The following is a 26,988-nucleotide window of genomic DNA, read 5'->3' as shown; positions in this document are numbered from 1 at the left end:
CCCCTCGTGGTCCTGAGTTCCTTGCTCGTGCTCTCTCTCCTTCTGCTCCTGATTTGGACCTTGAGATTTCAGTCCGGTGCTCCAATGTGGGTCTCTGTCTCTGTCTCCTTTCATCGCCTGATGAAGGTTAATATTCAGGAGGATGCCTATATGTTTTTCTTTGGGTTCACCTTCTTATTTAGCTTCTCTAGGATCGCGAATTATAGGCTCAATGTCCTTTATTTATGGCTAGAATTAGTTACTTTTCTGTTGTTGTAATAAAACAGTGTGACCAAGGTGACGTAGAGAAGAAAAAGTTCATTTGAGCTATTATTCTAGAGGATGAGGGTCCATCATGGTGTGGAGTCAGGGAAGCAGGCACAGTGACAGGAACAGCTGAGAACTCAAATCTCAAATCAGAAACAGAAAGCAAAGAACGAGTTAAGTGGGAATGACATGACTTTGGAAAACACACCTGTGACATACTCCTTCCAGCAAGGCCACGCCTCTCATACCTACCCAGACAGTTCCACCAACTGAGAACCAAGATTTCAAATGCCCAAGTCTATAGTGACAGCTCATCCAAGTCAACTCAGTAACCAAATCATATTTCTCTTATATTTAAAGCTAGAGGGCCTTCCAATATACTAGCATAAACTTCAGACTCCTTACTGTGACTTAAACTCTATATTTCCAACAAGCCTTTGCAAGCAGTGGGTGCTAAGTCAATATTTACTGGATGAGTGACTCATTGGCAGGTTAGCTGTGACTTGCCCAGAACCTCATAACTTATTAATGATTGGCAAAGTTAGCATGTGAAGGTCAGATACCTTTTTCATGTAGCCCATGGTGACCTCTAACTCTTCATGTAGTTGAGGTTTACCTTGAGCTCGTGATATCTTCATTCCTTCTGCTGAGTGGAGGGATTAAGCATGAACCACCTTGACTGCCTGGCCCAAATCTTTACACCTTTCCAGTCCTCCACTGTGCTCAAACTGAACTAGCTGTCTAAGCTGTGTACATCTGTTGGTGTATATCTTTTTGATTTCTGCCACTCTCGGAACTTTCCCTTAATTCTGTTCTCTCTTATAGAGAATTTTCTTATGGCCTCAGTATCCTGTACATTTGTATTGTCATTGTAGTGGTTGTGGGTGGCCCTGGAGAGGCTAGAGTGGGAGGAAACTTCCAGATATATCTGAAGTCCAGCTGTATACTCTCAGATATGCAGTTTTAATATCCATAAGCATTGCAAGGGAAGTAGCATTGTTTCCCAAGGATATGCAGACAGGCTGATAGAGGTTTCCAGTTTTATCATTTGGTTTGTAAAATCTCAACGTTGACCACCAGCATGCACAGAACCCTTTGAAACACTCTAAGGCCAGGCCTTCTGTAGCTTCCTGGCATGCTCTTGGTCAGAATGGTCCCTCTGCTGTACTGCTTTGAGCCAGCACCATAACTGAAGATCTAGCCTAAGCCAGAATCCCACAGGGAGGATAGCAATGTGAAATTCTGTATGTTCAATAAAAAATTGACCCCAGTCAAGCACTGAGTATTTTTTTTATAGGTAACAGAGATCCCCACCCACTTCTGTACTTGAAATTCTTACTATATATTTTTTTCTTCTCCTTTCTGCTTCTAGTATTCTAGTCAAGAAGAAAGCCAGAGGAAGCCATTGCCCACTGCTGCCGCCCAGTGTTGTAAGTGAGAAATTTGTCTCTGAGCTGGTTTTAATTGCAGCTGCCTGTCCTGTCTCCACAAAAGAGGCCTGTGTTGAGTTGAGGAGAGCTGAGCTGTGTAAACAGAGGCTGTTCCAGAGGTTCTGTGTCCACCCATAAATTTTGGAGGGGGTCTTTTGGTTTGTATGCTATAGTAGGACAGTGCTATCTGCCCTGCACTGACTAACTCTTACTCCATGGTGCATGGTTTTACCCGCTCTGTCCTTGTTTACCTGCTAGTATATTTTAGGGCTCTGGTTGATCTCTGTGAAAAACTCCTGCTGTTTCGTGTTTCACAGTATACTTCACATGTTTCTCTTTTATGTTTCCATGTACCATGTATGTGCACTGACAATATCAGACATTAGAACCTGGGTCTACTTTGTAGATACAATCATTTGGGGTATTTAGAATAGATCTCAGTGTTAGAGGGCTTGTCTAATGAGCACAAGACCCTGGCTTGATTCCCAGTACTGAAAAAGAAAAGAGAAACAAAAAGATCATTAGGAACCCCACAAAGTTTTAAAAGACATAGTCATTATTCCATTTTGTATTTCTTGTGTTTAGCTTAATTTTTAGTGCATAGTAAACTTTAATAAAGTAGAGTGAATTAACAAAGGAAGGGAACATGTCATTTTTTTCTGAGTTAATTTGTCCAGGTCACAGATTCTTTCTGGGAATGAGTCATGAATTGTTAGTGTGTTGCTAACTTTCTTCAAGTTCTTACAAAACTGCTTGAGAGATACTGAAAGACTACTGTAGAGTTTTAGTTTTTCAACCTGAGAAGTGGTGGTGGTGGTGGTGTGTTGTAATTTGCTTTGCCCTCATTTTCCTGAATCAAATGCCAAATTTTATCACCTGCAGATTGAAATTGGCTGTGGTAGCAGTTGTCATAATAGTACTAGCAGTAATAAGAACCATAGGGACACAGGTCAGTCAGCAAACCAACAAAGAGTCAAATAATAACAATAAAAACACAGAAGTAACATATGGAAAGTTAAAATATACAGATGTTCTTCTTAGAGCTTAACTATTATCTGTTTTATTGAACTTACTTACTCTTCACAATAACCCTAAAACAGATTCTACAGTTAGATGATGAAATTGATGTTTGAAGAGGTTGAATGATCTGCTATGACTCCCATAGATTATTAAGTGAGGCCATCCTAGTCCATAGCACCTATCTTGAGTGACTGTGTTCATCACTTTCTTTTTATAGTCAGAGAAAAACCTCCATTCATAGTTTGTACATGCTTTAATACTCTTTTTTGATAAAAGTAAGACTGGTGCAGATAAAAAAAATGTATTCTTTATGTGGTTTGTTGTGATCTTCTGTTGCTGCTCCTATTTAAGATAAAATATTTAGGGTCATATAAGGCTGGAAGAATCTGAATAGAAGATTAGAGTGTAAGATAGAATCGAAAAGTCTTTTTCAAAACTCATTGCAATGATTTAATTTTGATCTTTTTCTTAAACCCTTTCTCAGGATCGCTAGTCAGAAACAAATGGGATGATTACTTGTTCAAAGCTTCTTTCTTCCTGAACTCATGTGATGAAGTACAGTTGAAGCAGCAATGCCTTGTGGGCAGGAGGAAATGAAAAGTGATAAATAATCACAGTTTTTATTATGTTGATAGTTTTATTTGCTGTGAAACCTTGTTCCTATAGCCTCCCTGCTTCATCATTTGAAAAAAATCTAATCTTACAGAAATTTTGCTTTAAAATTCAATGAACAGTCTTTATTGTTCTATTTTTTTAATTTTATTGTATGTAGTAATTGAAGACCCTCGGTAAGATGGCCTTTGAGCAGAAGCCAGTACAAGCTAATAATTGTTTGTAGAGAGTGTGTTCCAGTCAGAAGGCACCAGAAGCTGAAAGGACTGATGGGGTCCGGGGTCTGTCAGGAGCTTGAATGCATCTCACCTGGATGTCTTCTGTTATTATGTCCAGGAGTTCCAGACCTTTGGGCCTTAGGGGCCCCTGGTAGTCTTCATCTCTTCTACCAATGACTGACCCAGAACCTTAGCAGAGGCATGTGTGCTGTATCTCATGGAAGCCTAACCTGGTTACCAGCTGCCACTGACCATTTGTGTTGTGACCTTGGACAGGGTACTTCCTTCTCTGAGCTTCCTTTAAAGTGTATCCTAGGTCATTTTGTCCTTTTGGATGCATAGCCCTATCATTCTTTGATCAGTTGTGTACAATGAATGTTCTAGGATCATCTTCCTTTTCTCGCCTTAGTTTTAGAAGAAGCCGTCTCTCCTTGTGAAGCTTTGCTTGAGGAATGGTATTTAGATTCTAGAACTAGTTCTAGGTCATTGCAAGGATTGCTATTGTTTCTTAGCTCTCTGAATGGATAGAGCTAGGAAACACACATACACACACACACACACACACACACATGTTCATCTGGTATCACCTATTAACTTCCTTGTTTTTTTCTGGTTTTCATTCATATATGTTGTTCATTCATATATGTGTCTTCTCTCTCTATGAGAATTCCTGTTTTTTGTTTGTTTTTGAGACAGAGTTTCTCCTAGTAACCCTGGCTATCCTGGAACTTACTCTGTAGATCAGGCTGGCCTTAGAGATCTGCTAGTGCTGGAATTAAAGGAATGCACCACCACACCCTGCTGAGCTCTGTTGTTAAAAACATAAATTACCCATTCATTTCCTGTGTGCTATAATGAATACAAATAGATTTTAGAATATATTATCATTAATAACAAGCTTACTCAGTAAAGTTTAAGATTAAAAGATTTTTGTTTTGTTGGGTTTTTTTTTTTTTTTTTGCCTTGGGAAAGAACTCAAAATAGGATTACAAAATCACTGTCATATCTAATAACAAAATTTCATGTTACAATGATATCTGTCCTATTTCAATTCCCCCATATTCCTAAAACATCCCCCTTTTGTCTCACTATATAACTAAGTCAGGATGCATGGGTTGCATTTTTATGTAGAGTGCGATAACTAACTTTTGTTCGTTTTATTTTATTTAGTGCTGGAGACAAAACCTAAGGCCTGTGCATATTAGGCAAGTGCTTCATCAATGAGTTATGTCCCTGGCCTACAATAAGGTTTAAGATAACCTTTTTGTGTGTGTATTGCCTATTAGCCTGACTTTGTATTTCTGTTAAAATTATTTTTGCAGCCAGAGAGATGGCTCATTGGTTAAGAGTGCTTGTTGATCTTCTAGAGGACTAGAGGTTAGGTGCCAGCACCCATGTTGGACAGATCACAACTATTAAAACTGTAGCTCTAGAAGATCCAATCCCTCTAGCTTCTGTAGGTACCTGTACTCATATGTGCATGTGTGCGTGTGTGTGTGTCTGTGTGTATGAGCATGTGCACACACATTTATAAAATAAATTCTTAAAAAATTATTCTCAGTCACCACTGCTGTTGTTGCTTCCCGGCTGCTCAGACTCCCAAAATAATCACACAAAAACTATATTATTTAAATCACTGCTTGGCCTATTAGCTCTCGCTTCTTATTGGCTAACTCATATCTTAATTTAACCAATCTCCATTAATCTGTGTATTGCCACATGGCAGTCACTTACCGGGTAAAGTTCCTGCATCTGTCTCTGGCTTGGCTACATGACTTCTCTCTGACTCCACCTCCTTTCTCCCAGCATTCAGCTTAGTTTTCCCTACCTACCTCTATTTCCTGTGTAGGCCCAAGACAATTTTTTTTATTAACCAATGGTATTCACAGCATACAGAGGGGACTCCCACATCACATTACAGTGTCATATTACTTTCTTTCCTGGGCTATTTATCAGACTGGGTTTTATTTATTTGCATCAGAGATTCAATATACTTTCTAAAGACATATTTCTCATATATGACATCAGTTTTGAGTTGGTAGCATGCTGCTTTTTGTATGTTTTGCCCTCAGAATATCGTGCTTTTTGTTGCTTTTCATACTGGAGTCCCCTTTGTTTCTCAGATGGAAGATAACGAAATGGTAGTCTGATCTGTATATCTTGTGCAGATCTGCTTAGCAACAAATGGTAGAATTGTGAACTATAGCCACAGGGCTAAATATCATAAGTTTATGTAGAATAGTTTCTCTTACAAATGCATCTAGATCTCCACAGTATTCAACTTTGACTCTTCGGTAAAGGTATTTATATGTATGTCTTGTCCAATCATGCAGTAACACATCATGGTGCCATACTTAACAGACTCACTGTGAGCAGTTCAGTAGCGGTCTGCTGTCCTCAGTTTTTATACATATCAGCTTTGCCCACTCACTGTATTAGTGACAGCATTGCTAGCTGTAAGTTAGATGAATCAAAAGTGACTCAGTCTCTGGAAAGAATTTGATAAGTATGCATATATCCTGGTACATTGTCCCCAATCTGTAGGAAATGTTCAAGGAAACTAGATGTACAAGGGAAGAATGTATAGCTTTTAAGTAAAAAAAATTTTTTTTGAGATACAGGAATATTTAATGTGAAAAAATTTTAAAGTAGGTGTTAGGAATATTTTCTAACAGAGCCTCTCCCCTGGCGCAAAGGATTTTAATCAGACCAGATTAAACCAAATTAAATGCTGGTGTTTAATAGACGACGGTCCTGGGTGGGTGGCCAAGAGCATAGCAGGGGGAAGATTGAGGGAGTGCACACGCAAGCCCCAAATCACGACTATGTGTTTCTTTTTCCAGCGGGACCCTACATACCCTGTGGAGTGGTCCTGACCCTCCCTGGGGAGGGGTCAGGGCTTGTCAGGCTGGGAGTTGGAGTCTAAGCGCTTGTCAGGCTGGGTGACACTTCCAACTCAATATTACAGTTGGGTCTTAAAAGTATTAATATGATTCTAGTTATCTAGGGAAAATATATACACATGAATAGATGAAAACTTCATTGTAGTAGTAGCTCCCAGTGGTAAAATTGTAGTGTATATATGTCTATATATTGGTTTTTCAAGATAGGGTATCTCTGTGTAGTAGTCCTGGCTGTTCTGAAATTCACTCTGTATACCAGGATGACCTTGAACTCACAGAGAGCAACCTGCTTCTGCCTCCTGAGTGCTGGGATTAAAGCTGTGCACACCACGGCCCAGCTATATTTTAATATTTTCCTTACTGTACAGTACTAATGTTATAATTTAAAAAACGGTGTGTATGTGCGAGAGAGAATATGAGAGAGAGAGAGAGAGAGAGAGAGAGAGAGAGAGAGAGAGAGAGAGAGAGATGCCATCCTGCAATAGGGCTCATGTGAAGAATATTTTTATTGGGGAAAGGGAATTAGAAAGGGAAGAGGGGAGGTAGGAGTCTGGCCTCTGAAGACAGGCACAGCAGAAGAGAAGAAAGAAACAGAGAGAGAGATACACACACACATACAGAGACAGGCAGAGAGACAGAGCAAGGAGGTGAGTGGGGCCCGACTTTAGGGGGCATAACTCATGCTCACAGAGACCAAGTAGTCAGGACCCTGAGCAGCCCAGAGTACTGCCTGAGCACTGGCATGCACATGTGTGTACCCTGCTAGGTCCCCAAGGGACGGCCAGTGAGGTGCCTGAATGCTAACATTCCTCCCTTTTGTTTATTATAAAAAGGTGAGGCGTTAGAAAGAGGTAGCAGGTGAGGCTGGATGAGAGTGCCGAGTTCTGGAGACTGCTTCCTGCTTAGCTGGGGACATCAGAATCTTGGGGGTACCTGAGAAACCTGGAGTGCTGGCCATATCCAGGAATATCTGGCAGGCTCTCTCTGGCACCATTTGGATCTGGCAAGATGTTGGCAGAGCAGAGGATAAAGTTAAGTTTAGGGATTTTTTTTTCCCCTTAGGTCCTGGTAATTGAGGGAGGGGAGTCCCAAGACCAGGGAAAGAGGGGAAGGCTTAGGCTGTTGATTGCCAGTACTTGTCTAGAGTGTGTCAGACAGTGCGTCTGACCTGGTCAAAGTGGATCCAAGTCGACTCCCTGGAGCGCACAAGAATTCTTTGAGTTTGTGAAAAGATGAGTTTTAGAGACATTAGTGTTCCCACTAATGTCTATACTGAAATTTATATTGTAGAAATGGCAATATACTCATGTGAGAAGTGATTCTGGTTGAAAGCATTTACACTCTTTCTTCTATCCAGAAAACTGTGAGAGATGTTTTTAGCACAATGAAAAGCACCTTCTAAGTTTATAGTTAGAAAGCAACTAAAAGGACTTTAAGGTCCTGGGCTTGTGGCTGATTGTATAGTGATATAGTATAGTGGTAGTACTCACCAGAGCTAGATTAACAGTTTATCAGAATCCCATCAAGTCTGTTAAGAATATATCAGTAGCATAGTGAGGGAAAGAAATCTGAAACATTTCATTCGTTATACATCTCAGATCAGTTTCTCCTTATCACCACATAAGCTTTTCCATCTTCACAGAAACAAACCTTAAAGTACCTTTCATCTACTTCATCAGATATATATGGCTGACCACTGAAAAGAGTCACTACAAAGTAGTGATTTAGACAAAGGAGTGATTAAAAGTGACATTGAAGTATTTTTTGTGAGCTTATCTCTTTTCTGAGTCTGGTGATGAGGTAAATTGTGTATAGACTTAGTATTGGCTCTAGGAGAGTGAGGCCTGTGACTTGAATTTTACACAGAGGACTGAGAAGGCAGCTGAAGCCTTGGTTGCTGCTGTTAAATTGACAAAGCTACTGCTAGCCTAGTCATCAGACAACCTCAGAGTTCTGAGAAGGATAAATTCTACCTGAGTTAGCAAATAAAAATGACAGAGGTGGTGGCACACTCCTTTAATTCCAGCACTTGGGAGGCAGAGGCAGGCAGATCTCTGTGAGTTCAAGGCCAGTCTGGTCTACAGAGTTCCAGAAGAGGCTCCAAAGCCACAGAGAAATCCTGTCTCAAAAAAAAAAAAAAAAAAAAAAAGACTTGCTGACTACCTGGGCAGCTTCCCCAGGGTCCTCCATAATTGAGGTTTCAGGACAGTGTCAGTCTTTGGCTGGAAGGTCTAGGTCTGCCAGGCCCCAGAAGGTCCATGTAGCATGAATTATAATTGGTCTTAATAATAAGACCCAGAATCAGATATAGGGGTTAATGCTGAAGATGAGAGAAGCAATGTAGCCAGCCATTAAGAGACCCTTTACCTCTACAAAATCCTGACTGAAAGGGTGCTCCTGTCCTCAGACTGTCTCCTCAGACAATCACCAGGAAAGCCTGCCGAGATCACAGAACCAGTATTGTAATTTAAATGGCAGGTGTGTGAGAGAGAGGGCATGGGGGCTCACTGGATGGTATTTTACTTGGGGGAAGGGAATGAGAAAGGGGGGGAGGGAAAGGGGGAGACCAGCTTCTGGAGACAGGCACAGCAGAAAAGAGGAAAGAGAGACAGAAAGATAGAGGGAGTGGAGGTGGGCAGGGCCTACCTTTTAAAGGGGATGTAATGCATGTGCACAGATACCAAAATAGTCAGGAACCTGAGCAGGCCAGAGTACTACCTGAGTACTGGCAAGCACATGCATGTATCCTGCCAGGTCCCCAAGGGCAGGCCAGTGCAGGTGCCTGAATGCTAACAACTGTTTTTTTTTTTTTTTTTTTTTAAAGGAGTTTGTATTTCTAGGCTGAACACATAGCTCAGTAGAACAAAGACTTGGGTTCCATTCCCAGTACTGCAAATGCAGGAAAAACACAACTGAATACTTTTAAAGACCTGATAATATGAAGGCAAATTGCTGTAAACTCATTCTTTTAATTAGGAGCTGGGATTTAGTTAGGCAGAGTTGACTGTTGAGCTTGATACAGTTAACATCAATAGTACTAATCATTCCTTGATTATACATTCTAAGGAGCTCTGAAGTGTTCTTTATTGATAATACTTCTATTCCCTCCCCCCCCCCCAATTAGTTTCTTTTGGATGCAACAAAATGTTTTTTGGAGTCTCTGTAGTCCTGTTGGCAATATAATCCCAACTGTATTTTCAACTTTGAAATTATTTTTTAATTTTTAAAATTTTTTCTTAAATGTGTGTATGTGCATACCTGTCACAACACATGGAGATCAGGGACTGAACTTTGATTTTCAGCCTTGGTGGCAATTACCCTTACTGGCTGTCTTAGTTTTCTATTGGTGTGATTAAACACCGTGACCAAGGAAACTCATAATGAAAGCATTTAATTGGGATTGGGTTTACAGTTCCAGAAGGTTAGCATTCATAATGGTCAGGCAAGGGCACGAGGGTAGACAGTTGAGTAGCAGCTAAGAGATCACATCTTGATCCCCAAGGAGGAGGCAGAGAGCACGCTGAGATTGTCAAGAATTATTTGAAACCTCAAGCCTGCTCCCAAGTGACACACCTTCAACAAGGTCACACTTCCTAATCCTGGAATTCCTAATTAGGAATAGTACCACCAGCTGGGGACCAAATAGTCAAACATATGAGCCTCTGCGAGCCTTTCTTAGTCAAATTACCACATCCCTTGAGCCATCTTGTCAGATCCAGTTTGAACTTTTATTTGAGATACAGTCCACCATTTGTGTTTCATAGAAATATTTCTGGTTATCTACAAAGTGTTTTATTGCTTAAAAAAACTATAGATTTTAGGGATATGATACATTTATATGTGCATGTGTGAATATGTATATATATCTAAAATATCCCCAAATTGAATTAATGTTTTGAATAGGAAAAGGGGTTTAAAATTTTGCATATTAGTTTAAAATATTTCTTGAAGAATGAACTGTTCAGAACAGAGGGTGTGAATTAGATCATGAATAACAGCTACCAGACATTCAGAAGTACTGTCAGCAATGCTCTGTGATTTGATTTTGCCAGTTTGTAACATTTTAATTACCATTGTATCCAAAAGAGACATGTTTATGTAAAGTACTTTACCCTTCTTGATTTTCTTTATTTCATGCTGGTATTTGTTGGTTCTTAGGAAACAGAAGTTAGTTTATGCTTTCATGTGCCACACCACATTCAAGCACTTCTCTTAATCCTCCCATTACTCTCTGTTTCTGTTGTAAAGCTGCCCACTGCTGCTGTATGGCCTGTAATTTCTAATGTTTACCCTAGAAGGAGGTAGAGAAATGGACTATTCTGTGTATGTAACCAGGTATTCACCCCCATGTGGAAGAATAGGATACGGAGTGTTCTAATGGATAATGATTTCATTAAAACACAGAATGCAAGTTGGTAATGCTGATCTTAGTCTGCTTCTCTGTTTAACATGAACAAGATGAGCTTTAAGTTTATGAACTTTGCTGGATACCTCTCAAAGAGGGCCTCGCCTCCCAGTGAGATGATGGTGGATTCCCATAGAACAGATAAGATTGTCCATCTCTTTCTGGTTCAGAATGCTTTTCTATTCTGGACCCACCCTATCTCAGAAGGAGTGGGCCCAACTGGTAATTTCTGAATCAAGGCTTGATCATATAGATATGTGATTATTATATCAACATTTTATGCTGGAGAACGCCAAATTGAGAGGACTTGGCGCTTCCTCATCATCAGATCTAATCACCTTACAAAGTTTCCAGATGTAAAGGAACCTTGGGTTGCACCAGAACATGTGACCTATTCTGCAGGTGATTTGGTTCCTACTTATATGCATCTCTGGAGACCTTGTATTTTCACTTTCTCAAATGGTATTAGAATTCTCTCAAAAGCAAATAAGTGAATCCACAAATAAAACATTGTCTATTACCAGCAATCTAGATGGAGCCCCTCACCATAAATTTTGAAGTAGAAATCAGTCATCACTATAGTCATTCAGGATGTTTTATTCTTGTCCAAATATATATGCACGCATTGTTTTCTCTCCATCTTTTGAGGTGGCTTTAGAATTCAATATACTGTAGTGAAATGTCCACAGTCATCTTATATTTGATATTAATACTTCTTGATTAGTGTCATAGTTAACTTCAACTGTCTGCTGTCAGCTTGACACAAATGTAGAGTTACCTGGGAAGAGGGAACCTCAATTAAAGAATTGCTTCTATATTAGCCTGTGGGTGCATTGTCTATAGGACATTTCTTGATTGTTAATTGACATAGGAAGGACCAGTCCATAGTGAGCAGTACCATGCCTACTCCTGGGCTTTATACGAAAGGCAGCTCATTCCTTGCCCACCTCTGTCTGAGCTTTACCTAGCATATCAGCTAAATCTTTTTGGAATGTTTTAACAAATCACTAGCTTCCACAAACCCAAAAGCTAAAATGCGATCAAGCACCATCCGAAACCTACACCCAGAGACATCACTGCTTTGTCATGATCCACCCTTTCCACTACACTGCTTTTGGTCATGATAGCTTATAGCAACAGTAAAACTGTACCAATTAGTGTTCCTGGGATTCTTAACCTATTTTAAGGAATTTATTGAATCCCTAAGAACTAGATTTATAGCTGCTTTTCACAGTTGAGATCTGTTTCTGGACTTCTGTCTCAGAATACATTGGGAATGCTTCCCGTTTTCCTACAGTGACTTTGATACGTTTGCCATGACCTGAGAATTTTTGACAGTTTCTGTCCATAGCGCCCGCCAGTTTTCTCACTGGTTTTGAATACTTGGTGGCCACTCTGCCTAGAATTGTGGGAAGGGTTGCTTCCCTCACCCTCAAACACACTAATCCCTGCCTCCTTTTTCTTTATTCATCATTCCAAAAAATTATTTATTTATTCATTTTGCCTCTGGTCAGTGTACCCTCCCTCCTCTTCTCCCAGTCCCTCCCCTCTCTTCTCTGTCCCCCCCCATTCATTCCTCCTCCATTTCTATTCAGAAAAGGGAGTTTTTGTTTACATTTAGTCATTTGCCTCTCTCCCTAGTTGTCTTTCTGTCCCCACATTGTGTGTGTGTGTTTCAGAAGACAGCTTGCAGGAGTCCATTCTCCTCACCACATATGAATTCTGATCATTAGACTAGATGGCCTTTACCACTGAGCCATCTCATCAATCCAAGTTGTGGTTTTTGAAAACAAGCTTTTTTTTTTTTTGATATTATTTTTCTTTGTTTTTCCTTATTTTTATAGATATTCTTTTTTTTTAAATATAATTAAATTAAAAAAGGTTTCTCTGTGTAGCCCTGACTGTCCTGGAACTCTCTCTATAGACCAGGCTGGCTTCAAACTCAGAGATCCACCTGCCTCTGCCTTCCAAGTGCTAGAATTAAAGGCATGTGCCACCACTGCCTGGTGAAACAAGATTTTAAAATGGAACATGTTTACTAGAAAATCTTTAAATGACTTTGAAATTTATGCTAGAGAGCAAAAATTACATATCCATTCTTTACTCTGATATGGCAGCTCTTTATGATTTGGTATATACTCTCTCTACTTGTTATGTTTTCCTCCTCCATATATATATATAAAATTATTATATAATGTAGTGCTTTGCAGGTATTAGATAAGCACTTTACCACTGTTCTAAAAAAAAAAAAAAAAGAATACAAGTAAGATGCAGGTTGTCCCAAGTAGCATTCTATTATGGATATAATTCTGTGAAGTTTTAAAATTTTATTTATTTAAGTTGCGTATGCACCAAGTTGCACCTTGGTTTCACCTTTGGAGCCAGAGAATAGCTTATGGAAGTCAGTGCTCTCCTTCTAATATGTGGGCCTTGGCCAGGTCTTCAGGCTTAGCCACAAGTGCCTTTATCCACTGAGCCATCTCTTGGCATCATGGATTTTTACTAACAGAACAAAAATTAGGTCATAAATGTATTTTCAAATACATTGATGGAAACATGAGGTGGGTGGATCGTAGTAAAGCAGGGTAGTCTGTGTATAGATTTCAGATGATGCCTGATGACATTTTAGCTTTTGGGTTTGTGGAAGCTAGTTGTCTGGTAATACATTCTAAGTAAGATTACCTGATAGTTATGAGTATGCCATAGGTGGGTTGTGAATGGCTATTAAGGGACTTGTCCTAGTTTCATTCTGTTGCTATGATGAAACACTGACCAAAAGCCACTTGGGGGAAGGAAAGGGTTCATCTTATCTTACACTTTTAGGTCACAGTCTTTTTTTTTTTTTAATGTTTTTATTGGCTAAACATCCCCCCCCATTTCCTCCCCTCACAATCTGTCTTGATTAAGGTTTCTATTGCTGCAAAGAGACACCATGACTGCAACAACTTCTATAAAGGAAAACATTTAATTGGGTTGCTTACAATTTTAGAGATTGAGTTCGTTATCATCATGACAGGACATGGTGCTGTAGAAGGAGCTGAGAGTTCTACATCTTGATCCGTAGGCTATAGCAAGTGGACTGTGTGCCACACTGAGCATAGCTTGAGGAAAGAAGACCTCAAAGCCCACCCCCACAGTAATACACTTCCTTCAACAAGGTCACACTTACTCCAACAAAGCCATACCTCCTAATAGTGCCGCTCCCTTTTGGCGCCATTTTCTTTCAGGCCACCACACAGTTCATCATTAAGGGCAGTCAGGACAAGAACTCAGTGTGAAACAAGTGGAAGAATTCTTCTTGCTGACTTACTTATTCACTGGCTTGTGCTCAGCTACTTTTCTTATATAGGCCAGAAACTTTCTGCCTAGGGGTGATGCCTCCCACTGTAGGCTGGGCACCCCTATATCAATCTGTGGTCAAGATGGTGCTCCACAGACATGCCCCAGGCAGATCTGAAGGCAGTTCTTCCATTGAGGCTCTCTCTTCCTAGATGTGTTTAGTTGACTGAAGAATTAACCAGGGCAGGGCTAAGCCCAGGATAAACTGGCTGTGGATCTGTAACTTTGCAGTCTGACACAATCATGAAGTTGGAATCACTTGTAGAATCTTTAATACAGGCACTCCCCCTTTAGAACTTTGACTTACATCAACATTATACTGTAAACATTTCCTAAAGGAAAAAAAAAACTTTTCAAAAACCTTTCTTTTTTACTTATTTTCTGAGTAACAGGATATTTCCCCCATGCAATCATAAAGACATAATCTTTGATTTCCTTACTGCCGGATATTTTAGGTGCTGAGAATTGAAACTTGGTTGTTTGCTCCTAAAGGAACTCATCTCTCCTGGATTTTAAAAAAGACTAGCTGGCTTTTTTGAGAAGAGTGGGGAAAAGCATAATTTTAGTACTTATTGAAAGGTGGCTTGAAGGGTCTGGAGAGATGGCTCAGTGGATAAGAGTACTGGTTGTTCTTCCAGAGGACCCAGGTTCTGTCTCAAAATAATGAAAAGAAAAAGCAAAACCTGAAAAAAAAAATAAAGAAAAGAAAAAGAAAAAGCAAAACCTGAAAGCTTCCCAGAGTGGAGTTTAGAAACAACTTTGTCCCTTTGCTCCTGCATACCTTTAAACAGTTTTTTTTTCTTTTTTCTTTTTGCAGTGCTGGGGATAGAGCCTAGTTCTTTGCTCATGCAAGTACCCCACCCCTGAGCTACATCGCAGCTTTGAATTTTTAATTTTATTAGACAGGATTTTATGTAATCCAGACTTACCTTTAATTTACTATGTAGTCAAAGATGAACTTGAATTCCTGATCCTTGTGCTTCCATCCGCCGGTGCTGGGATTATAGGAATGTATAATGCCTGGCTAAAAATTACTTGAAGATAGAGTATCTTTTAGTTAATTCTTTGACAATTTCATAATATAAACAATGCATTTTGATCATATTCACCCTCAACTTCCTTTTCCCGCTCTCCTAGGAAACCTCAACTCTCATATTCCACTCCTTCCAGGAATCCCTAATTCCTCCCTCCTTCCTCCTCAACACATCCTCCTCCCCATTCACATCCTCTTCTTTAAAAAAATTAATAATCCACTAAGTTCAGTCAGTGCTGCTTGTTGAAAATTTGACTGATTTTGATTGATCTTGGGTAAGTAATCATAGCTGTGTGAATTCATGTGTACAGTGGGTCATATCATATCCCAAAGAAAGCAATTGAGAGCATTCTTCCCCATTCTCTGGTTTTTACATTCTCTCAGCCTCTCTTCTGAGATGGTCTCTGAAGCTTGTGGTGGGGATATTGCTACAAATAGCCTGTTAGGGCTGAGCACTTAATAGATGCTTACTCTCAGTGATCTGAACAATTAATGAGTTTCTGCATTAACTATTTACCATTGAAGAGAGAAGTTTCTCAGGTACTGGTCTTTGGGTATAAGCATTAGTATTTAGAAGACAGTTTGATAACCTGTTTAGCAAAACAATACAGGTTCTTCTCTAGGGCTTGTGACAACCTACACCTTGGACTCTTGACCAGTTTTAAAGTATCAGGCCTCAAATAGTTCTGGTGGAATAGGCCTCAAATCCAATCCAAAGCAGTTGGTTACTACCTCCAAAATCTTTGTGCCGCTAGATCACATCTTGCCTGGTAGGTTGGTATTGTTGCTTTCAAGATTAGTTGAAGGAATACCATTGATGTCTTTCTCCCGACAATCTGCTCGGTACCTCTTGGATTATGAGAGCTAGTCAGCAGGAAGAAAGTTTTCAGGTCAGTTCCACTGATTTCTCTGTGTTCTGCAAGTGAAATGTGCTGCATTTTCAGCAATAGGGTCTTACCCTCTAGTTCAGTGGGTCAAATAGAGTAATGGCACTAGCTTGTGTTGGTCTCTGGGTCTCTGGGGCCTTCTTGACCAATAATTTGTAGGGAAGTATCCCATACCTAGTACTGAGATTTTTATTTAGTAATTCATGTCTTCTCAGGGACTCACTGTTCACTCTTGTAGGAGATATCTATGTTCAGACTTCTGTTTTTCAAATTATATTTTTAATTAGCTTACAAAGTAGTAAGTTTCCATAGGGGATTTTCATTTAGCCTTTGTTTGATTAACCCATCCTCATCCATTTCTTTCCCCTTATCCCAGTCCCTGCTTAAACTTTTATTCCAGTGTTCTCCCCTCTACCTTTATATCATATATGTACAAATGACTTTTGAAAGAACTAGTTGAAATGTGTTGATTGAATGGAGAGATTTTTCTTTCTATTAGGGTAACATGAAAAGCACGAGAAAGTCAAACTATTTCAAGCCATACTGTGCAGTCTGTCCAGGGACTTCTGTCAATAAGAGTGGGTGAGGAGTTTCACACTATACATATGGTAGCAGTGGAAGCAGCTAATATTGATGCTGATTATAGGTGCTGGCAAACAAAGAAAAGGAAGAAACTGTAACAATATGGTTTGGCTGATAAAAATAATGTTAATTGTAGTCTTCTGACTCATTTATTTATTTCTATCCTATCTTCTCCCAGAAAGATTGAGGTAGATAATTGCAGTCATTACATTAACTATGCAGTTATGTTTGTTAAAAATGTCAGTTTAATGTATCAATTTGACTTGATGACAATAGGTCGGTGTTTTTTTTACTGGACTCAGTATGTGTTGTAAGTGCAGTAAGTATAATTATTTCCATGAATGTTATCTGATGATTTTATAGGTTTCTTTAATATAGAGTGATAAATTTGATAGAATGCAATTGACACAATAATTGTAAATATAAACAATTGGCAAAATTGCTCATTACAGAAGCAGTTATTGGGTGTTTTTTTCTCCTGCCAAGAGGCATGGAAAGTATAGAGAGGGAGGGACATGCAAGCAGTACCATGTGACAAATGATAAAGGTAAATGTTGGTATTGAATGAGACTGGAGAAAGAATATTCAGATTAGGTATTGTTAAGAAAAGCTTTCCAAGATGCCATGTAGCTGCCTAAGGAGACAGATACCCTGGAACCTTACTGGTAAACCACGAGCCTCATGGTAAAATACAAAATAATCGGAATGGGTTAATTTAAGATGTAAGAGCTTAGGCTTCTTATTAATTATAACCAAACAGTGTTATAATCAATGTAATTTCTGTGTGATTTTTTTTTTTTTTGGGGGTCTGGGCAGCTGGGAAATGAACGAGCAGTCTCTGCCTACAAATGGTGCCCATACATTTGGGACTAACCTGCATGGCCAGCCACACACTTCAGGTTGGGTGCTTATATGCCTGTTTGAGGTTTGGAGGAAAGTAACTAAGAACATGCTTGCCCCTTAGCACCCCTGCCTGGACAAGCAGCTGGATTGGTCTGCTAAGTGTGCACAGGCAGGAAAGCATGGTGGATTCCCGCTGCCATTTCCAGGCCACGCAGCACTCTGCATATCAGATTTAGCTTTTACTAAGACAAAAAGGGTTTATGTGCTGCACGGTGCTTCCCATAGTTAAGGTGGTGAGTATGGCACTCACTCAGCAATCCCAGAGCAGGCAGTAAATGTTCCTCTGCCATATTGAAAGGCCAAGAGAGGTGGAGCCAGCATCCAGGGCTGCCATAGCCACACTGCTTACCATTTTAAAGTGCTACTTGTCAGAAAAGGATTTTAGATACACAATAGTACAGATTCAGACGTAAAAGACCTCTAAATGAGACATAGTGTGTTTAAAAATGTACGTAGGTTTAGGAGAGATAAGCAAAAGAGTATAGACAGTTATAAAAAAGTAAAGTCTCTAAAGAGACAGTAAAAGTAATATAGAAGAGCACAGACAGTCATAGATTAAAGGAGTAAAAAAAGATAAGCCATGTAAAGATGGAATATACACAGAGAGTATGGATTATGTATATTATTGTGTTTTCTCTGAAATTTTTGACTGTGAATGAGATAAGCACAGAGAGCTATTTTATTGTACAGGCTGCTAAGCTCAACCAACATATATATTTTAAATATATCTTGACTTCAAAATTTGGGCCTAAGGATATGTTGCTTTGGAAAAGAGGTTCTGCTTTAGTTTCCACAGATGATGAGAACCTGTGGATTCCTTCCAGACTAATGTGATTTGATGGACCAAGACCCTTGAAAGGTCTCCATGAAACCCCAAAAATGCTTTGCCCAACAAAAAGCAGGAAGTAGTTTGGAGAAAACTGCACCCAAATTCCCAAATATTATTTATACACGTTTGTTTTCATTTAAAGGGGATTTGATATAGAGATGAATACTTTGCATCCATATGGATCTTGGTCTATTGATACAGATTTAAGGTCATTTTTTTCATATGTATATTTCTGCTCTCGATTAAGGTATTGTATTTGTGCAACTCATTTAAAATACATAATTAACAAATACAGATAAATGGATAGCCATCTATAATAATCAAACTTGTAGTCATGTTAGGTTTTCTAGATGTACAGAGATATATTTCAGATGGATAGGTATTCTTCAAACCTTTTAAAGACTAACAGAATATGGCATTTAAAATGCTTTAAGAACTGAGGATATTTCATGACAATCAGACATCTGCTCCTGGCAGCACCAATCTATTTCAAGAGGATGATGGGCATCAATGAGGTTCTTTATGGAGTTGGGTAGTCATTTGGGCAAGAAACTGCTCTTGCCTGGATTGCTTGATGGTATGCTGTGTGAACTGGGCATGCAGGACCCATGGAAAAATGACTTCTGAAGTTGCCTAAAGAAGGTGAGACAGTCCTTCAGGGTTCCTGCTTCATGAAAGAGTCTGTCAGACATTCTGCAGGACACAGAAGAAAGTAACTGACAAACTGCCAATATAGGTGGAACTATCTTTGAAATTTTCTGCTTCATGGATAAGTCTGCCAGATACTATGGGCCTGTAGGCTGTAGATGGATGACCCAATGTTACAGAAGAACTTTGGGTGACTGTCCAGGCAGCAAGATGTCTCTGTCAATTCTAGAGTTTTAAAAGTTGCTTACAGTGCACTTCCTGTTTACTTAGGTAGTATTATATCCTTCTGGAGTCTTTGATGGAGTTGAAGAAAGATAGTTATAATTAAAAAAGATAGATTAAGCATAAAACTTTAGACTCACAAAGATAGGATAAACGATATTTTCCTTAATTTGCCAAATGTAAATGGACTAAATATTGTAATTATAATTCTTGCTTGATAACTGTTTTCTTGTATGTAATCTTGCTATATTAAAGTTAAAATCTTCCTTTTTTATTTAGACAGAAAAGGGGAAGTAATGTAGGATTCCCCTTTGTATACTGTGAATATATTTTATTACCATTGGTTAATAAAGAAGCTACTTTGGACCTATGGCAGTGCAGAATAGAGGAAGGCTGGAATTCCAAGCAGAGATAGAGGAGAAAAGAAGGTAGAGTCAGGAGATGAAAAAGCCTTCAACAAAATACAACATTAAGTAACATGATGAGAATATAGATCATATTGAACAGATGACATTTGAACAAAGACTTTAAAGAAGTAAGAGAATTTTATGTTAGGATTAGAACCTTCGTATTTAGAAAAAAAAGGGGAAGTGTGAATTTTGATCCTTTTAGCCAATGTTTTTTTGGGATTATAACCCCTTGGGCATGGTCTTGTCTGTGGACATGGCAGTTTATAAGCTGAGGGAGAGGGTCTCGCGCTCTCTTGCTCCTGTGCTCTCTTGGGTGGTCAGAATGGAGCAGCGGCTTGCTCTTCATTTCTGGACAGAACGACTGGACAAAGGCATCTGGATCAGTAGTGGTGTCTAAACTATTCTGTATCAGTGAATGTTTACCCCTATTTTATACCTAAATAAATTCTTGAGAATCTTTAACAGACTCTCATGGCTTCTTGTAACACTTTTTTTTTTAAATATATATAAATGGTTTGTTTTCTGTTCATTGGTGTTCTGCCTGCATGAAGGTGTTGGATCCCCTGGAACTGGAGTTACAGATAGTTGTGAACCTCAGTGTAGGTGCTGGGAATTGAACCAAGGTCCTCTGAAAGAGCAGCCAGTGCTTGTAACCCCTGAGCCATTTCTTTAGCCCAGCTAACTTAGTTTTTCATCAGTGTTTTCTTTTGGTTCATTAATATAATGAATACATTAATCAATTTCTATTGAAAATCATCATCACCTTCTTGTTATACACCCTGATTTATTGTGGTCAATAGCTTTTTTTTGCATATTTAATGCTAGTGTTGATTTGCTTATATTTCACTTTTGAGTTCTTCATATCTATATTTACAAGTAAGGTTGGCCAGTATTTTGTTTTCTTTTAGTTACTCTCCTATGCTAAGTTTGAAGCATTTTTCTTAATGATAGGTTCTTTTCTATTGTTTTACAAAGAAAGAAATTCTGTGGTACTTGTTTAACCTACTGTCTAGCAAAAGGAAAAGGAATAATTTCTACTGCTTGATTTTATGTCCTTTCTGAGCTATCTGATAATTATTACAATTTAGTAATTTAGGAGTGAGTCCTGTCATTGCATGGGCAATGTCTATTCACTTGAGTCTGGATCTCAAGTATTCTGGCATTGCAGAGTCACAGAATAAAATAAAATAAAAAAACAAACAACTAACATTGGACTGGTAATTGGTGATGTAACAGTTGCCTGGGGGATGTTCTGTTTGGTAATTATAGACCTTATTTTTTAATGTGACTATTTCTAATTTTTTTACATTGCCACTAGAAACAAGATAAAAATTACAGACCCAGAGAGATGACTCAGTCCATGAAGGCATGTGCCTCAAAGCCTGACAAACTGAGTTCGGTCTCTGGGATCCATATGGTAGGAGGAGAGAATTGAGTCTTACAAGTTGTTCTTTGACCTCCACACATACCATGTGGTATGAGTGTATCCACACAATACATGCATGCATCTAAAATAAATAACCTAAAACTGATAAAAAATTTAAAAGATAAAATATACAAAATTAGAGGAATGTATGTTGATGTAGCCCACATAGCCCAACCAGCCAGCTTGGGCATAGATGCCAAAGATTTACCTTTAAAAAAGTATCTGTATTGAATTAGGTTCTAGAGTGGCTAGAACTTCTTATATTACATGAGGGGGGCACTTAGAGAGAGGGACAGAGAGGCAGAGAGAGACACCCAGACAAAGTACACATGTGGAGGTGGGAGGACAGCTCCTGGGAGTTGGTTCGCTCACTGTGTGGGATAAAGCTCAGTCTTCAGCCTTGATGAAAAACTCCCTTACCTGAGCTGCTGAGCCATTTATTGGCTCAGTGGCTATAATTTTTTTTTAAACTTATTGTGTAATCACAGTTTAGAAGACTTCAGAATAGTAGCATAGTGTGGGGCTAGCCACTTTCTTCCCTCCATTAGCACAGGAGCACTGTGCTTTGATGTGAGAGACTATGTTTTTTTTTTTTTCATGGAAGAAATTTTGTTGCTTATTTCCCAATGTAATTAAAAAATTATTGGCACAAGAATCATCAAAGTGTTCATTAAAGGAAGGTCCATGGCAATAACAACAAATACACATTCCCAAACCTTTCTCAGCCCTTTGACTCAGAATCTTTGAGAACAGGATCTAGAAATCAGTATTTTTTTTAAAAAAAATATTTATTTTTCTGAACCAGGTGGTAGTGGTGCACATCTTTAATCCCAGTACTTGGGAGGCAGAGGCAGGTGGATTTCTGAGTTCATGGCCAACCCAGTTTAGAGAGCAAGTTCCAGGACATCAGGGACTACACAAGAAACACTATCTCTGAAAAACCAAAAAATAAAATATATTTATCTTTAATTTTGAGTTTGCATGTGTGTCTGTGCGTAGGTTTGTGCATGTGTGAGTGTGGTTGCTCATGGAGCCCAGAAGAGGGTGTCAGATCTCTTGTGAACTGCCCCCTGTTCATGCTGGGAACTAAACTCAGGATCTCTGTAAAAATAATAACATGCTCTTAGTTGCTGAACTATCTCTTCAGCCCCCAAATCTGTATTTTAGCAAGAACTTTGACTAATTCTTATGAAAAACCAATGTTCTTGAGATTAAAAAGAATCCACTTGATCTGATTTGTCCTTCAGCATAGGATTTCTCTGCCCAACATGGGAGAAGCCCAAAGACATAGCCTGTCAGACTTAGCTTTGAGTCATGCTTGGTTATGTATGCTTGTAATCTCAGCATTTGGGAGAGTGATCCAGGTCAATTAAGGGTTTAAGGTCATCCTCCAGTACACAATGAGATTGAGGCCAGCCTGGGTTATCTGAGACTTCAGTGCAAAACAAACAAGTAGATAGACACTTTTCTCTGATATACTGGGAATTTGCAACATGTAGGGTATACATAGGATAAGTTAGATCAACAACAACGTAATACAATTTTAAGACAAGCATTAAAAAAAACAAGTATACTGAGACAACTTATATATGAAAGATGAACTTCTTTTAATAATATAGTTTGATTAGTTTAAGGGGCTACAGCTTTACTCAGTGGTTGAACACTTGCCTGGAATGCTTGATGTCCCAAATGTAATTTGTTGCTAGACTGTTTTGTTAAAAGCTACAGTAGTGAATTTCTCTATTAGAAAATAGGAGATGACTTAGCAGTACCTTCTCCCTTCCTATGCCTCCATATCACTGTCAGTAAGGCCAGTGTCTTTTAATTTTTGTTAATATAATAACTATATTGTCCTACTGTAGAAAAAAAACCCACAATTTGATTAGTTTAGTTTTGACTTATACTGTAGTGACATACCATCTATAGATTAAAATTGGCTCCTAGAATTTTAGTTTGTTTTGTTTTTTAACTTCTCCCATACAGTACATCCTACCAAAGTTTCCCCTACTTCCACTCCTCCTAGTTCCTTCCTACTTCCCCTCTTCCCTAGATCCACTCTCCTTTTTCTCTCCAGAAAAGAGCAGGCCCTCAAGAGATGACAGTCAGGCCAAAACAAGGTACAAGAAGACAAGGCGAAGCCCTGTTGTAAGGGAGCTGCGGGTTGCATTCCGCCACCTGGCTCCTGCCACCAGCTAGCTTTACCCGAAATAACAACACACAAACTGTATTCTTTTAAACACTGCTTGGCTCATTAGTTTCAGCCTCTTATTGGCTAGCTCTTACATATTGATCTAACCCATTTCTAATATTCTGGGTAGCACCACTAGGTGCGCTTACCGGGAAAGATTCAGCATCGTGTCTGGGCCAGAGAGGGGAAGCATAGCGTCTGAGCTCACTTCCTCTTCCTTCCAGCATTCTGTTCTGTTTACTCTGCCTACCTAATTTTCTACCTATCAGGGCCAAGCAGTTTCTTTATTTTTTAACCAATGACCTTCCTCCATCAAAGCCCTCATATTGACATTGGACAAGGCAATCCAATAGGAAAAGAGTCACAAGAGCAGGCAAAAGAGTCAGAGATACACTGACCCCCACTGTTAGGAATCTCACAAAAACTCCAAGGTAACAGCCATAGCACATATGCAGAGGACATGGTACAGACCCATGCAGGCCCCCTGCTTGCCTCTTTGGTCTCTGTGAGCCCATGTGAGCCCTGCTTAGTTGTTTCAGTGGCCCATGATCTGGTGTCCTCCATCCCGTCTGACTCCTATAGTCTCCCCCCCCTTGTGGGGAGCTCCCCCATTTCCAAGGAAGGAACCCGATGGAGACCTCCAATTTAGACTCTCTCCATAATGTCTGGTTGTGAGTCTCTGCAACTACTCCTCTCTGCTGCTGGAAAAAATCTCTCTGACGATGGCTGGACAAGGCACCAGTCTATGAGTGTAGCAGAATATCATTAGGAATAATTTCTTTAATTTTTTAAAAATTTTAGTTAAATTTTTATTTAAAGATTTATTTTTTATTTTGTGTACATATGTTTTGCCTATTTATACCACAGTTTGCTTATTCATTCACCTATTGATAGACATTCAAGTGTGTCCAATTATGAATAGTACTTTTGTATGATATTTTGTTTGTGTTTTGACAAATAAAACTTGCCTGGATATCAGAGAAGCAGAGCAGCCAGACACTAGAGACTTCTTATACCTCTATGAAATCTTAGACTAAATGAGCAAGATCCTGCCTCCATCTGCCTTATATTCCTGTCCCCACCTCCCTAGTGCTAGGATTAAAGGTGTGAGCCTCCCATGTGCTGGGAGGTCAAAGGCATAAGATCCCAAGTGCTGGAATCAAAGGTGTGAGCCACCACTGCCCAGCTCTGTTTCTCTTTTAGGCTGTTTCAATCTCCTGTAGCCCAGGGTGGCCTTGAACTCCTGATCTTCCTGATTTCTACTCCCAAGTGCTAGGATTAAAGGTGTTTGCCACCATGGCCTGGCCTCTATGGTTAACTAGTGGCTAGCTCTGCCCTCTGATCTCCAGACAAGCTTTATTTGTCAGAACACAAATAAAATATCAAACAACATAGTACTGTAATTTTCACAGTCACACACACACACACACACACACACACACACACACACACACACACTTTATTAAAAACCTAGAAGTAGAATGGCTGAGTCACATGGGTGGTAGATAAAGGTGTATATATAACTTGTAAAGGAATTGTCAGTTATTATTTTGATAATAGAGACATTGGACTAGAGTTACTGAGCACTGTGTAAGAATTAACTGGAGTTTTAGGGTACCGATTATTGGAAGGAGTATTAGGGAACACCTATTATTACCCATGGTAGCTACATAATGCTGTTTCAATATTTATACAACCTAGAAGAGTAAGTATCACTAACCATTACTTGTAATGAATAAGAAAACAAATAGAGAGACAGTACCAATCTGAAATGTCATACCTAGTAAGTGATAGCACTGAACCCAGGTTTGTCTGGTTGCAAAACTAGAATACTATGATTTATGCAATGAGCAGAAGCATGCTTCAGTTTCAGAAGACAAAAGTAAGAGGAAATTAGGCTGCTGTTGGCTCCACCTCCTGAGTATGGCAACTGTAAGAACTGAGATACCCATCTTGAGGAACTAAAGCATGAGAGACTGATCACCACTGAGATTTGATGTTTATTTGACTTGAAGGCCATAGAGAGAAATATTGAATAACCTGTAATAAATTATTAAAAGGACAATATGTGGCTAGAAGTGAGACTAATTTTTTTTCTAAATCTAGTTGTATGCTAAGTAGATTGAATGGGACAGCAATTAGAAGCCTGGAGGTCTTGCAAAAAGTCTGTAGTAAGTCAGTCTTTCTTTCTTTCTTTCTTTCTTTCTTTCTTTCTTTCTTTCTTTCTTTCTTTCTGTCTGTCTGTCTGTCTGTCTGTCTTCTTCCTCTCTCTCTCTCTCTCTCAAAAAAAAACAAAAAACAAAAAACCAAGCTATCTTTTCATTATACATACCAATCCAAGTTCCCACTCCCTTCCCTCCTCCTATCCCATTCTCCTTCCCTCCCCCTTCCCCCCATCCACTCCACTCCTCAGAGTGGGTAAGGCACATTGCTTTGGGGAATGTCCAAGGCCCTCCCTACTATATCTAGGCTGAGCAAGGTATCCATCCAAAGAGAATAGGTTCCAAAAAGCCAGTATAAGCATTAGGAATAAATCCTGGTGCCACTGCCAGTGGCCCCACAGTCTGCCTCAGTTATACAACTGTCACCCACATTCAAAGGGTTTGGTTTGGTACTTTGCTTGTTCCTTCCCAATCAAGCTGGAGTTTGTGAGCTCCCATCAGCTCAGGTAAACTGTTTCAGTGGGTGTACCCATCAGTGTCTTGACCTCTTTGCTCATATTCTCATTCCTCCCACATTTTGGCTAGAGAAATGTTATGTGTTATAACTATGTTTTCAGGAATCATTACTTTAGTTCAAGACATGTTTAGTTCTGTATTGAGTGTGAAAGTAGCAAAAATGGTGAGTTTTTCAGTCTTCCAGAGAGTGCTAGTTAGCTATCTAGATTCTTTTAACAGGTGCACCTGAGCTAGGAGGGATTGACTAGTCCTCTTCTAAACATGTGAGCCAACGAGGTTTGGGACTCTTTAGAAGTGGAAACATTAGTATGCTCATTAAAGTAGACATCTTTAGCTCACTTGGCATGTGTAAATGTTCAGTTTGAGAATGATACTGGTTTAAGCTCTTAGGATACTATTTACCAATTCTTTTCTGTAGTACATGTGCTTATGTTGCTTGTTTCCTCTTTGGCATCCTATGATAGGTAATACCTTTTCTTCTCTGTTCACATCTGGCATTTTAATTAATTAATTAATTTTTGGTTTTTTGAGAAGTGTTTCTCTGTTTGGAGCCTGTCCTGGAATTAGCTCTTGTAGACCAGACTGGCCTTGAACTCACAGAGATCCACCTGCCTCTGCCTCCCCGAGTGCTGAGATTAAAGGCATGTGCCACCACTGCCCAGCTTGTTCTTTTTTATCCTTCTCTCATGTATTGTAGCTTTCATTCATTGAAATCCCTCATTGAAGTTGCTGTTAACATCTTTATTTCTAAATCTACCAGGCCTTATCAGTTTTAATTGTTCTGCTGACCACCTGTGTCCTGTCTACATCTTTGCAGAGTCTTGTAAACTCTTCTGCTTTTTAAAAAAGACTTGTTTATTAATGTGTAGTTTATATATAATAAAATTTGCCTTTTAGTATATAGTTAGAAATTTTAGAGTATCATATTTTGTAGCCTCTCCCATAGTTGAGATACACAGCCGTATAAATGGAATCACATTTTTGAGTCTGTCTTCTTTAACTTACAATG

General features: G+C 39.2%; 1 protein-coding gene across 8 annotated transcripts in view; it reads left to right on the top strand.

Annotated features, from left to right (window-relative positions):
• Window positions 1-26,988, top strand: part of Unc13b (unc-13 homolog B) — a 187,830-nt gene that overhangs the window by 63,074 nt on the left and 97,768 nt on the right. For 7 of the 8 annotated variants that reach the window (XM_050155897.1, XM_050155891.1, XM_050155893.1 and 4 more), the window contains one exon: window positions 1,619-1,676. In XM_050155897.1, coding sequence (XP_050011854.1) covers window positions 1,619-1,676 — 58 coding nt within the window. Of the gene's footprint in view, window positions 1-1,618; window positions 1,677-26,988 lie in introns of those variants that run through there. The other variant, XM_050155899.1, reaches the window with a different exon arrangement.

This window comes from Alexandromys fortis, unplaced genomic scaffold (assembly GCF_014885135.2).
Source record: "Alexandromys fortis isolate MF-2015 unplaced genomic scaffold, M_Fortis_MF-2015_v1.1 scaffold_92, whole genome shotgun sequence".
NCBI classification, from domain to species: Eukaryota; Metazoa; Chordata; class Mammalia; order Rodentia; family Cricetidae; genus Alexandromys; species Alexandromys fortis.
Note: the sequence above shows the minus strand (reverse complement) of the source record. Positions and strands in the feature narration are given on the sequence as shown.